Source organism: Tribolium castaneum, chromosome 4 (genome assembly GCF_031307605.1).
Source record: "Tribolium castaneum strain GA2 chromosome 4, icTriCast1.1, whole genome shotgun sequence".
Lineage (NCBI taxonomy): Eukaryota > Metazoa > Arthropoda > Insecta > Coleoptera > Tenebrionidae > Tribolium > Tribolium castaneum.
The window spans coordinates 21,564,831-21,580,203 of record NC_087397.1 but is presented as its reverse complement, the minus strand read 5'-3'; the positions used below and the strand labels follow the sequence as shown (position 1 = coordinate 21,580,203).

The window sequence follows — 15,373 nt, the reverse complement described above, 5'->3', positions numbered from 1 at the left end:
AAATGTGTATAATTGGTTGCGTCCACAGTTCAAAATATCAAAGAATATTAAAAAAAGATTGCTGTTTGGAAAGTTTGTCCTTAATAAAACTGAGAGTACATTAATTAAACCGTAACGCAAACGTCTCATTTTAGTTTCAGGATGTTTTACTATAATTTAATCAATACTGTATTTTTTGAAATATTTTTTTGATTTCTACAAGATTAATTGCGATGTATTTTTCAAAATTTGAAAAAATTAATAGCTAAAATAATGAATAGTTGCAATAAGAGATCTAATTCTTAATAACTAGGGTTCGGAAAATATGCATTAAAAAAAACCTAAAATATGCACCATAAATATGCTATATTGCTGTCATACAATTTAAAAAAAAAGTAAGTCTTTCTTACATTATACATAATTTTTAATTACAAAAGCCATAAAAATAATAAGTACAAATCTCCAATAAGTTATATACAACATATCTGTATTTTTTGCAGTTACACACATTTTTTTGTCACAATTCTGTTACATAATTTTTTATTTATTAACTATTAGCGTTGTAATTGTATATTGTAACATATTTTTCTAAGTTTTCTAGAATAAAACTTTGTCTCCTATCTGTTAAAATTAGTTTGTAGAAAAAAAGGACCTCATTGAAGCAAATTGAAATTAATTTAGAAAATGAGTTTTATTCTTTTTGTCGTTGAACTTTGTTAATTTGGGTTAGAAATGCAAATTGTAACTAAATAATTATTGTACATTTTCAAAAAATAGAAAAAATTAAATGTATTGCAAGAAAATAATTTTTTGCTGCAACCTGCGATTGTCGTTTTGTGAGACACTACTAAAGAATTTGCTTTCATATTCAAAAACCAAAAGCAATCTGAATGTTAGAAATTTACTATACTAATTTCCAAAATCGGCTTAATTATAGGTAATTCATAATTACAAACTTTCTTCGAAAATCCAGAAAACTCCTCTATCTTCAGCTTATTGCTTAGCAGAAGGTACGGGTTCATTTCTACTTGCTTGTATGTACATGTTAGATGTTTCAAAACTATATAAACACCAACGTTTGTTAACAAATTATTATTTTATTTTTTTAAATAAATTTGATAAAAAGCTAAAATACATACCCCTCTAACGAATAAACACGAAAATCGTAAAATCTGAAATGTGCAACTCTACACTCTCTAGTTTGGAGATGCTGTTATTTACTGTGCATTTATTATTTTTATTGTGCGTTTATTATTTTAACTGATTATAAATACATTTGGTTTAAATAAAATACTGTGCATTTAATTTGTACCCATTTATTTTTGCCTCGGTCATAAAACTTGAAACATCCTGTACAGGGTGCTGCATTTTGGATGTCCGAATAGGGCATCTCCGAAACTAAGGGGTTTAGAGAAAAACGAGTGACACATTCTCGGGTCCATTTTTGAGAAAATAGTTCTGGTCAAAAACCGCATCTCGCTAACATCTTTTGTTTTCGACTTTTCGACAAAAGTTGACATTTTAGCAAAATCTTAAAAAATTCATATCTTCCTTATTATAAAAGATACACATTTGAAACAAAAACGTTATACAGGCACTTTTTTACAGAGAATTTAATAATGTTAACAGCGATTTTTTTAACTATTCGTTTAGCTGGAATAACATAAATTTTTATTTTTTTAAATGGGAATCATAGGCGACTGTGATATTTTTGAAAGACTTATTTTTTTCTGATTTGACGAGTCTATTTGTGTAATACATTATTTTTAAGTATTTAAGAAAAAACAAAACATTTCACTTTTTCTTTATAGTTAGGCCATGAAAAAATTTTTAATTTTTAATTAAAACTATGAAAATTGTATTACCCAACAAGTATTTATAATTTAATGATTTTTTAATCTCTAGTTAATTCAAAAACAGCATAATAAATTATTATTAGATCAAATTTTTGCATATAATAAAAATTATTTGTTTTTATATTTAGAATGGCAAGCTTACATTGTCATTCTATTTTCTAATTTTAAACATTTAAACATGACATGTCGGAAGAAGAAAAATCTTTTTAATTGTATGATTGCGTATCAAGAGAATTTTATTTTACAAAAAAATTACAATCTAAACACCAAAATCAAATTCCATCTGCGGTAAAAAAATACAAATTATCAACGTCACCTCCATTGCACTTCACTAAATCATAAAAAAGTGTCATCAAATGGTAGTGACACATCGTTTTCAATTTTCTGTACATTTTTTACATAATTAAATCTGTGAAGCTCGTATATTTATTCAATTGAAAATAACTTATATTACATAGCTTATTTTTATAATTTCACATTTTTTACTTTAATAACCGTCCACAAAAATTCTAGATTATTCACACCTTTTATGTGAAATAATTTTTCCATGGCCAACTACTTTCAAATATTTCAAATATATTTTTTATCAAAAATATATAAAAATATCAAACTATATTTATATTGTTTTCAGTTCAGAAAAAAATAAGCTAAAATAAGTTTATGTTATTACAGCTAAACGAATGATTAAAAAAACACCAATGATAACATTATTAAATTTTCTGTAAAAGAGTGCCTCTATAATGTTTTGTTTCAAATGTGTATCTTTTATAATAAGTAAAAAAAATTTTTTAAGATTTCACTAAAATGTCAACTTTTGATTATAAGTCGAAAACAAAAGACGGTAGCGGGATGAGATTTTAACTATAATTATTTTCTCAAAAAACGGACCCCAGAATGTGTCACTAGTTTTTCTCTAATGCTCTTAGTTTCGGAAATCCCCTATTCGGACATCCAAAATGCAGCACCCTGTACAACACCCTGTGTATAATAAAAATATTTTTAGTAAGTAGACTTTAAGTCGATCAATCGGATAATAAAAACGGCATGACAATACTTATTTCAAGTAACAAAAAAGTTGTAGACCGATTACCCACTGCTGGGTCATCCTGTACATGTAGTACTTTATATTTGCATATTTTTCGAGCTCTATAATAACTTTTGATATGACATTTGAAAATTGAAAATTATAATTATGTAATTATGTAAAAATATATATATATTTTTCGCGACGTTTCGAGTTTTTATTAAATCTTCATCACGCTTCAATGGTTATACATCTTACTTGGCACAAATACAGAGAGTTTCTGGTGGGTTTTCTTGGCTTAAAATTTAACCCTGAGAGTTAGTTTAACACACTCTCAAAACTCCCAAAAAATTTAAATGCGCTATTGTAAAATTTTACTGTGAACTGAGATGACATACAGGGTATTTCACATAATTTTACGAAGCCTGCGCCTATAAAATGGCACCAACAATACGTACTGGTAAAATACGTAAAAATTAGATAGTCTTCCCTAGCTTGTTCACCCCTTCAAAAAATTACAACGTCTTTAGATAGTTAGTGATTAAGGTAAATAGATTAGAATCATACTTTTGATAATTATTTGTAAAAAACAGAAATTTACGTCTATTAGTGTTACAGTCATCACTCTGACATTTCTGACAACTTCTATCATGGGTCTCCAAAAGTTAAATAATTAAATGTGTATTTTTTGTAACTAGTCTTTTGCATATTTAGGTGCGTACATTAAGCTCTTTTCTCGTAAAGTAATGTGAAACACCCTGTATACGTATATTAAAAAGGTTAAATATGTTTAATAATCTTTGGATTAAAAGCAACTGACAGTATCTACTGATAATGGTGTCAAAGTGGTGTCATTTAGAGTGGACTGATCCACGGGGTTCCGCGGGTTCCGTGGAACCCGAGCCCGGAGCCTACAAGGGCCCGGACAAGAACTCTTTCCACTCAAACCTCAATGAAAATAATTGTTTCAAAATTCATCCCAGACAGTAAGCAACTATTTGTCTGCAATTATAAAGCGATACGGTTTAAATAAAACTGCGAATTAATAAAAATGTCTACGTTAGTCGAAGGATTAATTGACAACAAAACGTTAAATAAAAAAGACACCAATGATAAGGGCACAAAAGGTTTATTTTACCTACAACCAACGGACCAGGTAACAAATTAGAATCAGTTCGGATTTGCTTATTTGCATTTAGTTCTTTTAAGAGTGTTGGTTAAGTGAAGATGTAAAGTGTAGTACTTTATTAACAATTTATTTACTTAAAATTTATATATTGTGTAAAATGAGAACAGAGAAATTAGAACAGAGAAATTAGAACAGAGGACAGACCTATCTACAAGAAATAAAGAATCTAGTACAGCAGTTTATTATTATATTTTATAAAATGTTTTCAAAAATGATGAACTTTATTTTTGTAATTCACTAAAAATCCACGTCATGTTCTAATACTTTTATTCCAAATTTCATTTCAAATTTAAAATTTTTGTTTTTTACAAAAAATGCTAACAAGTTAGTAATATTCTTAAAGTAGCATTTTTATAGAATATAAATAAGATGGGTGAATATTAAGGTAAAATATGAATGGGGGCTGTAATGGGGGCTCGCGAATGACTTTGGAACCCAGGCCCGAGCTGGTACTACGCCACTGGACTGAATCCAAGGTAATACAAACACTCAAAAGTCATAATTTCCTGTTTTGCACTGTTTATTTTAAACCCATATACTCATATATCTCGAGAACAATACATTTTAGAGAAATGAGCAAGAGTACCATTTTTTAAGAAAAATTAATAAGCTTTCAATATTTGGCATAAAAAATGGGTGTTAATAGACCGAAAAAACAAGTTATGGTCAACAAAAACTGATGAGAACCCACTTCAACCGGAAATGTACAACCTTTGCATAACTTCCGTTTACTTCACATTAAAGAGCGTCTTTTAATAGTCTTTTACATTGCCAAGTTTCATAATAATCGGATAATCATATACAAAAATATCCAAAAATCAATTTTCATACCGACTTTTTGGAAAGCTGTAATTTTTTAATTAATTGAAATAATTGAGATGAGTTGTAAACGGGTATTTGTAGTTAAAATGATCAAATACAAATCTCAGTAAAATTTAAAAATCAATCTCCATTAATTGAAAATTTGTAAATTTCACAACTGACAGTTTTGAGATTTATTAACACCGCATTTTTACACGTAAATCAGTTTCAAAGCTAACTAGATGAAAATCATTTTAACACATATTGTGTAAAAGTATAAAGAGCAAAAACTGAATTCTGTATGATCGTTAATTTTTTGGTGATACAGTAACTCGAGTTCACTCTGTAGATAAACACTCCAGCACGAGTTTTTTTGTACGTGAGTTTAAGAACACGCTGTATGTAGCTTGCTTCCTCCTTCCTGCCTGTCTATTTCCCTCTTTTTTTAATGCTTGAACCAGTGCTTGAACCCACTTTGAGGTTCTACAAAAGAATAAAAGTGCATTAACCTGCGTAAAACCGTACCTAGGCATAAAGTATTGTTCTTCATTGTTATAAATCAGCGGAGGTGGCTGCTTTCATTAAAAATAACCCATAAATAAGCGTAAATAGAGCATAGATAAGGACAGATGCATCTCGTGTGATTTCCGAAAAATCCAACAGAAAACTAATATACCGACTTTCGTCGACCATTTAATTTAGACGCCACAATCGATCAATATTGTGCAAGTTAGTTCTATATTTAAATAAAATTATAACGGCAATAAAGTAAATTTAGTCATAACGGCCGAAAAATTTCCGCGCCGATTCGACCCGAACGTCTTTACCTCGAAGTTTCGACCAATAGGAAGCCGCGTACGCAAGGTTTCCTTTCCTTTCTCTATTTCTGTCTCACATTTTCTCTATCGTTTCGCTTGCTTGTATACGTTGGTGTGCACGCTCTTAGTTTTTGCTATTTTTTTTTGAAAAAAAACATCCCACACGACAAAAATATGGCAGACAAGACGACCCAACAAAAGTAAGTCCATGTTTTGTATAAATGTGCGTTTCTTTCATTGAAAAACACCCATTTTCACCGGTCTTTGTTTTTGGCGGCATCGCGGCAAAATGGCGGTTGAAGGTGTTAGAAAAGCCGGTAATTCCGGTTCGATAACACTTCACATTCAACTGTTTTAACACTATTTCGCTGTTCTTCCCTCATTTGGGACAAAACCAGCCTCCAATTGCCCAAAAAACCGTTTCGAATTTTCACTTCCGGGTTGTTTTTCGCCACCTTTTTCTTATCGTTTGAGCGTTATCTCAGCCCTCATGTAATACAGGAAATCGACCGTTTTTTCAGTTATTACAACAATTTTATCGAGTGCTTGGCAAATGTAAATAAACAAGTGCCGGCTGAAATAATTAATTGACTTGGGCCCTCTAGCGTCGATTTGTGTAACTTGATCAAGGACGCCACTTGTTTTAAAATTCGAATTCATGAAATTATTTGACCGCGCATCGTAACGAAACCGTGCAATGATTTGCTTTTTTCAACGACCGGAAACCAAGTTTCTCATTCTCACAGTCGTTTGACTTTTGAGAAGTAGGCCAACAAAAACAAATGAAGTGCCAAAAAAATGCGGGAAATTTGAATGTGATTTGGTTCAGTCATTTACCAGAGGGCGTCTATTTAAACAATTAGGTCATTTAAGTAAACAAAGTGTTAATAAGATTACTACAGTGTGTTTGTTGCGAAATTTTATGCCGAACAATTATTTAAATGAAAATTTGATATCATTTTTAGTTTTTGAATTATTGAGAAAAATCAAAAAATTGTAATTTTCGGTTTTATTTTTTTCAGCGAAAACCAAAGGATCTAGACAATTTTTAGGCACTTTTTTACAAGAAATCTAAATCGGTCATTCCTTTTCCAGAGCGTTCTTGACGTCAGAGTTACAACTCTCAACTTTGGTTTTTCTTATGGACGGTATATTTGATATGTACTTATATTTTTGAAAAGTCTTTGTGTTCCTGATTACAACGATGTGTCACATGATATGATCGAATCTTACATGCGGATTAAAATTAAGAAAAAAACGTTTTTGCAAAGAGGGCTTTGGAAAAAACGCCAAAATTCTATTAAATGTGCAACCATTTTGTGAAGAATAAACTTCATGTCGTTTAATCTTTGGGGAAATTGAATCTTCCAGATCCAAATTCAATTAAACCTGTTAAACAAAATTGTTGAAGTTTTTTGCAAAGCACTCTATACAAAAATGCTTTTTTCTCCATTTTGATCAGCATGTAAGATTTGATCATATTATGTTATATTCGTTATAATCAGGAATACAAATACTATTCAAAAATACAAAAAGCAAATATGGCCTCCATAAGAAAAATCAAAGTTGGGTGTTGTAACTCTGACATCAAGAATGCCTTGTTAAATACGAGGACAGATTTAGATTCCTTGTGTAAAAGTGCATGAAGAACGTCTTAGTTAAAAATGTCTACTTTCGGTTCACTTTAATAAATTGTGATGCTGACTAACCTGTTACCATGACAACTTATATAAAAGTTATTGCCACGAGTACGCTATTTGCACCACAATGGTTTTTATGAAAGTGAACCGAATATAGTTCTTTTGGTTTACAGTAAAAATAAGTGGTTACTATTTAAAATTTCAAAGTTGCCACCGAACGATCCGGAAATTCAACCATTTGAAAATAATTATCTCTATATTAGATTTTTTAAAGATTGTGATTCTTGTCGTCAGGTTGGTGACAAATTTGAAATTTGGCAACTTTGATTATCAAATTTAAATGTCAAAATTTTGTACTCAACTTCCGGCTGACAATCAAGCTAGCAGGGAGGCCAATAATTCAATGTTATCAATACATTATTTTGCTTCAATCTTGGTCTTATAATATTATAACTATATAGAAGTTAAAAAGTTTCTAATGTAGGTATTAAAAGATTCAGACTGTATAAAGTGCATGACAACAGGAGGATTTTAAATAATTTAGAGCTGATATTACGTTTGACCTCTTCGTTTTGGTCGCTATTGACGGTCAGATGCTAGTCAATTGCATGTTTTCTATTAAAGAACAGGTTTTCATTAATTCATGACTGAAAGTATCGCTTTGAAATGGTTCGATATATCGATTAGAAACCCTTGAGTACTTATTACAGAAGTGCATGTAAATGTCCGGTTTTGTAAAACTGTAAAATTGATTGCTTTGTCTATTGTATGGAAAACTTCAACCCCTTTTAAGCAAAGTGAATCTTCTATGCGTTCAAATAAAGTTCTGATCAAAGTAGTCTGGGGTTTTATAATACTGTTGGAAACAATGTGACCTTTAATTGGTTAATTTATTGAATTTAATGCGAGCCAACAATCACATGATCAATTTTTTTAAGTTTTATCAGTTAATTAGTGAAGAATATTATGTAATTATTAAATAGAAAGGGATAAAGTAAAAAACTTCAACAATAAAAAAATATAATACTTATACCAATTTATACTTAATAACTGTAGGAACATTTTCGGTTTATAAAACGAATTCTGAACGATTTCTATTTTGAATAATAATTAATCCGTTAGCCCATCAGTTATAATCAGTTAACTAATTATTTTGCCCATCCCTGCTTGTGAAGTGTCGGATTATTTTTCAAAAGATAGTCATAAAAATAATGAAATGTTTGTCCTGATTTATTTATTTCTCGTATTGTTTTAATTTTTTTTGCAAAAGGCCTTGAAGAGACACTTTTGCCACAGATAAAATTTGTACTTTTACGCCTAAGCATTTTCACTTTTACCAAATTTACAAATTTGTACCAATCTACCTAACAAACTAAACTAAGAAGCGGTTGTTACAAGGGAAGAATATTAAAAACATACCGGTGTTTCAGTTTGTCATTCTTACATTTTTATTTTTGTAAAAAAGTAACACAAACCATATATATTTTTGAGTGAAATGGTAAATAGTTACAGTTTTATTCTGGGCTATAAAGATATTATTAATTTAGTGTTTTTTTCTTTGGTTAATGTTTGACGAAATTTCGATTGAAAAATGTGCCAATATAACAAAAAAATAGCAAATTTTGTCAAAAACTGCAGTTTTCTCTCCCAAAAGCATTTTAAATGTTTGAAAAATAGGAAAATTGCTCCATTTTTGAACTACTGGTATTTTGATGATTTTTTGGAATGAAAAATATAATATAAATTCGGCAACATATTATCATAGTGCTAAAAAATCACTTTATTGTTTAAATAGTTCGTTCATCTGAAAAAACAACCACCCCAAAGTAGAAAAAATAAAGACTTAATTGTGACACTCATTCTATCGGAGCACTCCTTTGTCGTGCTGCAAAACTATTCGTGCCACAATAGAACGTCTTATAAAACTCGTATAATATACTATTGCCTTTCAAAAAAAAAAAAAAATGTACATTCGGTTCACTTTCATTAAAACCATTGTGGTGGAAATTGGGTAGTTTTGGCATTAACTTTTATATGAGTTGTCATCGTAACAGGTTAGTCAATTCCACCACAATGGTTTTTATTAAAGTGAACCAAAATTAGGTGCAGGAATTTTTTTATAACTAATGAAAAAATTGTAAAGATATACATTCTTGCCTTGTGTCTAACCTTGAGCGCGTCACTGTCTGTTTGTAGTTCATTAGCATTATTTAGCTGGAATTGTGTAAATTTTTATAAAAACATCTTCTTGATAAATTCGTGGTTGAAATTAATTAACAAGATATAAGATATTTTCGTATCAGCGGAGTTAAAAATGTTAAAAGGTGAACGACCTAAATGGAAAGTTGAGAAAAATTTTCTTTATTTTTTATCATTTTGTGCGTGTGTATGAAATTAAACGATGTGGTTCGTTAAGCGAATCGTGAATTGGTGGTTTTTAAACAATTGTACAAGTTCTAATGCCGTGAAGTCAGTCATCTTAATACTGTTATAATTTGTCAGAGAGGTCCAATCCACCGTCGAGGAAGTCGACAAATCCAAAACCGAGGAACCAACCACTGAGGAGGATTCCAAATCGGAAAATGGAAAAGTCGCCGAAAACGGAGAGGAAGCGGCAGAGAAGGAAAATGGAAAAGAAGCTGAGAATAAAAAAACCATTGCCGCCGCTGACGACACAGGTACTCAACATTTGGGACTTTGAAATTAAGTTGGCAACACTAAGTGTCAAGTATTAATGCTTTTGCTTTCGAGTATTCAATGAAAATAAAAACAATTAACTGCCATTTTTGACACTGAAGGATGGCCTTGAAAAATTGCTTGTCAAACCACGGTTGAAATTTGACAATGTCACATGTTGGCGGAAATTCAGTGACATAAAATTTTATATAAAATATCCATTTTTGACAATATAAAACATGTAATAACTGTTTCAAAACTATGGAAACGTCAACGTTGCATTTTCGCTCAAAATTAGTTGTTATAAATTATTTATGCAATTCAAAAGATTAATAGCTAATGTAATTTGCAGTTTCAATGAGAGATCTAATCATTAATATTTATTTTTCATTTTTAACAACCTTATTTAAAAAAATAATTTGGTAAAATACGACTGGCGTTTATATCCTATTTCAGTTCATAGTAGAATTTTGCAACAGCGCATTTGCGGTTGGTGCGCCAGTTTTTGAGCACCCTGTATATATGTATATATATATTTTTTTTCGAAAATAAATGTAATATATATATTAATATAACCCCATATATATATAAAATGGAGCACAAATTGAGTTTCCGGTGGATTTTCTTAGCTACAAGTGTGTTGCTGAGATTTAGTTTAGCACAGAATACTTTTCATTTATAGAAACTCTCAATTTGTGCTTTATTCTTCACTCGGCAAAATACAAATGCGTTGTTGCAATTCTACTATGAACAGAAATGAATACATAGTTTTGAAACAGCTTATAACAAAAAACTTCTTTAACAAAAAAAATATTGAATTAATAAACAATCGTAATTAAAACAAAAACCATATTGGTAATTTGATAAAAAAAAATCCAAGTCAAAAGCATCTCACTATCAAAAACCTATTCAATTGTTTTCCCACTTTACCATAAAGAATTAAACAGACTTAACTATGTAGATGTAAGGCATAAAATTCAAACCTTTGTTATCTTTTTTGATAGTATACTTTATCTTTTTAACAATAATAATAGAAAAATTACATGAAACAAAATATTAATAAATAAATATCTATTGTTATTGCCTTGTTTTATAATTGGCTATTGTTTTTTTTTAATACTAATTACGATGAAAACATTACGCATTCTAAACACAAAAAATAAATACCTTAAAACTCACTCATTTCTTATTATAAAATAAAGTCAGAAGAGAAAATAAAGTATTTCGTGTAAAATTATGTATAACTTTTTTTAGACTTTCTTATTTCACTTTTTTTATTTCTTTTACTTACTATTAGAAAAATGCCGTCACATCTCAAATAAAGCTAATATGTAGTTGTTAATGAAAATAAAATCAACCTGTTCGAGGATTTTTTGAAAGAATTTTATGCAATGCTCTGTATACTCTTTTATCTTTCGGATAAGTATAATAAATAAAAAATTAAATTAAAAAAAGGAGAAAATAAAATAAGAAACTTATTATTTTTTTCTTTTTCTTGTTTTATTTTATAAGATGTTTTTGTTCCTTTTTCGTATTTAACGTCCATATTAAGTGTGTTCTTATGGTAATTACATTATTTTAAAAAATGACATAAAACAAGTTTTTTTTTTGTAGATAAGGAAGTGATTTGCTGTCTCAAAAACTATAAAAACGCCAACGTCGCAATTTACCGAATTATTTTTTTAAATAAGATTAATAAAATTGTAAAATAGTTATTAATGATTAGATCTCTCATTGAAAGTATAAATTACATTAGATACCAATTTTTGAAGTGCATAAATAATTTATAACATCTAATTTTGAGAGAAAACGCGGCGTTGGCGTTTTTATAGTTTTGAGACAGCTAATACTCTCAGAAATCAGTAACGTCATAATTGTTGCTATGATATTAAAGGGGATATTTACAAAGATTAAATCAATATATTTGTAGTTTTTCTTTTTTTTTTTAAGCAAGCCATAACAAAGATATAAATTTTGTGAGTTATTTTTGATTAAGTCTGAATTTTCAGAAGTGTTTGCTTTGGTTTTTTGACATACTAAATTTTAAACAGTGTCCAAACTTTGACTTTAGACAAGGATTTAAATTTAGGATCTTTGATTAATTAAAAAAAAAACTAAAGTATAACAACTAATAAAAAGCGATCGAAAAGTCGGTCTATCAAGTAAACGTTTTTATGTGTAATCCAAGCCTAATGCCAAAAAAATTAAGCAAATTATTGTTGTTAGATTTTATTTAAGTTGATGTTTTAATTTTTGACATCTGAACTATTAATATAATACGTTCTCAAATAATATATTTACTTATAAGACTTTTTTAATCGCTTTGTACTGTACTTTGAGAAATTAAACTTTGACAATATCTCAAACTGTTAGTTGTGAATGAGAAATGAAAACAGATTCGTAAACTTTAAACAAGTTTGAGTTTCCATTTTGACGAACAAGTTGATTTATTAATGAAAATTTAGATGAAGCTAAATCTTTTTTTTTAATCCCAGTGATGTAGAACGAGTTTGCAATTTTATTAATCAAGCTCTAAATGAAATTTTCATTATGTCTAAAAGCATTGGTTTGAATTAAAATTAAATGTTCGTCAATTTTTATTAAATAGTAAACATAAACTCGAAAATTAATCTCAAAATTGGTAATATACGATTTAGAGAATATTTTGTCATTTTGATTGTAAAAAGGTCTTATATTCCAACTAAAATATTTTGAATTTTAAACATCAAAAAAATTTGCAAACGTACAAAATACAAATTTGGCCATGTAGGTATCGCGCAAAAAATTAAAGAAGTCTATTGGCTGTCAGTAGGCCAAATATATAATTATTTTCTGTCAGTGTTTATCTATAAAATCCTGCTCCTTCACTCTGTAAACTTGTTTCATTCAAGAAAAAGTTGACATTAAGTTTCTGTGCCTAGTATTGATGATCTCACATATCCAAGTTTAAAACCTACAATACAATTAAGTTATAAAATTCCTCTCATCTGATTAAAGAAGTGAACAATTTTCGCAATAAACTACTCGTAAAAGCATATTTTTCCTATCTCTAGTTTTTTTGTCTAGAATTCCTTTTGCTTCTTGTTTTATGTTTTATGCCAACGTCGCATTTTCTCTAAAAATTAGCCGTTATAAATTCTTTATGCATTTCAAAAAAATAATAGCTTATGTAGTTTATTCTTTCAATGAAATATCGAATTAATCATTAATGACTATTTTACAATTTTATCATCAACCTTATTTAAAAAAATAATTTGGCAAAATGCGGCGTTGCAGTTTTTATAGTTTTGAAACAGCTAATACGTTATGCTGTATTCTTCAGCGTCATTCTTCATTTTTTTGGTGTAATATATTTTTATGTATATGCAGCTTTTGTGACATTTAAAAATAACTGACATAAACCAAAGGTTGTTTTGTGGAAATTTTGACTTTCACAATTGTTAAAAAAAAGAAAACATTTATTTGTCACATGTTTGTAAAAATTCAGTCATAAAAGTTGACCTAACATATCTGTTTTTGACATTGGCCACTGTCAAAAACAAATGATCGCAGTACCTTGTCTATGCCAACTATTTACAGTACAATTCAACCTTTATTTGATAAAATTTTTATTTCAGATAAGGTGTGTTCAGTGAAGCGGAAATCAACGGGTGGTGACGCCACCAGCGAAACTCCCGCTGAAGGTGCATCCCCTGAGAAAAAGGCCAAATTGGCTGAAACCACTGAAGCGGAATCGAATGGCGAAGCCGAAGTGGCAGCCTAAAAAAAAAGCGACGACGCAGAAAAAAAAACGATTTTAATTTTAAGTTGTGTTTTTATTTCCGTACTTGTGTAATGTTAGGGTTTGCAAATTGGTGTAAAAACTAGTCGCCCTAACATTATACAAAATTTTGTATTATTACATGACACCACGTTTCGTAGAAAATTGCATTTATTTTTTAGTTTGATTTTTGTTGGCATCGTTACTAACACACACATTCCCACCACTAGTATGGAAAAGTTCGATGTTCTACTGTTGTGGGTGCCAATTTATGGTGCATTTGTGTATTTAAACATTCATTTTTTACATAAATCAACGTTAGTTTTCAGTCTAAATAATATTGTCCTGTGTTGTGAATTTAATGTAAGATATTATGGCACATGTTGAGTGTCTTAGAAGATTTAAGAATTTTGTTATTGTAAAATGTGGTGAATCTCTAGGAGCCAGCTCTGCCATTACCTCACTAACACTGGTTTCTAAAAGAATATGTGTTCATATCAAACATAGCTTATTTTGTACTGCTTTCATTTTTCTATTCAATTCAAAAAAAATACAAAACAAAACATAGGTTATGTTGTTAATTCGGCAACTAACAGTATTCTGTAATAACTGGAGTTTTGCTGCTATGGTACAAACTGATTGTATTTAATGGTATGGCAATAAAGAGTTAGTTTCCGGTAATACGTTTTATTTTTTATCACAGTGTGATAACGCAACGTCCTAGTCTATTTGTTAGTTCCGTTAGTGGCGTCCGATAGCGCAGTTATTTCTTTATTAATTATTATTAATTAATTGACTAAATAACGGTAAAGACAACGTAGACGAAAAAAATCAACGAGTTATGCAAAGATTTCATTCCAAACTACAGGTGATTCATAAGTGTCTAACCAACTTTTGTGAAAAAAGCATTAAATTAAACTTAGTACTGGCACTTTTTTTGACGGTAAAATAAGGTATTTTTTAAATCTTAATCGAAGGTCGCTATGACATTTTCGAAAATAAATATACTTCGATTTTTTATATATCGGGTATTTCAATTTGGTATTCGAACCCTTGTGTAACTTGTTTGTATTTTTTTAAAGTATAACAAACCATGTATATATATATATATATATATATATATATATATATATATATATATATATGGTTATAATATATATATTACATTTATTTTCAAAAAAAAATATATATATATATACAGGGTGCTCAAAAACTGGCGCACCAACTCAGTGGTACGTTGTTGAGAAGCATGTGTAGATCACGGGAAAAATCTTGAAAAAATTCCTAGTCATGTTTTAAAAAATCTGGAGCTACAAACTTATTTTGTTAACTTCTTCAGTTTTCATTATTTTTTAATGTTTTTATGTTTCACACTAAGTAATCGTACAACGATGAACAACTATTTTTAAATTTCCCATCAAACTTTAGCAGTTTTTTTAATTTAAAAAAATTAAAGTTCATCAAAAAATCACAGTTTGTAGATGTGCCAACGCTGGGAATTATTTCCTAGGAAACCGTTTCAAAAATAATTTTGTTGATCAAATTCTATTGCGATCACGACTGTTAGACAACGTTGCCACATATCATTTATTTAAAATTCGTTATTTATCAATAACTTTAATGCAAAGAA

General features: G+C 29.2%; 1 protein-coding gene across 1 annotated transcript; it reads left to right on the top strand.

The window, feature by feature from the left end:
• The first annotated feature begins 5,713 nt into the window (after window positions 1-5,713).
• LOC656464 (uncharacterized) lies at window positions 5,714-14,424 on the top strand. Its single transcript, XM_971100.5, has 3 exons — window positions 5,714-5,867; window positions 9,810-9,985; window positions 13,601-14,424. The coding sequence occupies exons 1-3, from the start codon at window positions 5,842-5,844 to the stop codon at window positions 13,744-13,746; spliced, it is 348 nt and encodes a 115-aa protein (XP_976193.1). The 5' UTR covers window positions 5,714-5,841; the 3' UTR covers window positions 13,747-14,424.
• The last annotated feature ends 949 nt before the right edge of the window (window positions 14,425-15,373 follow it).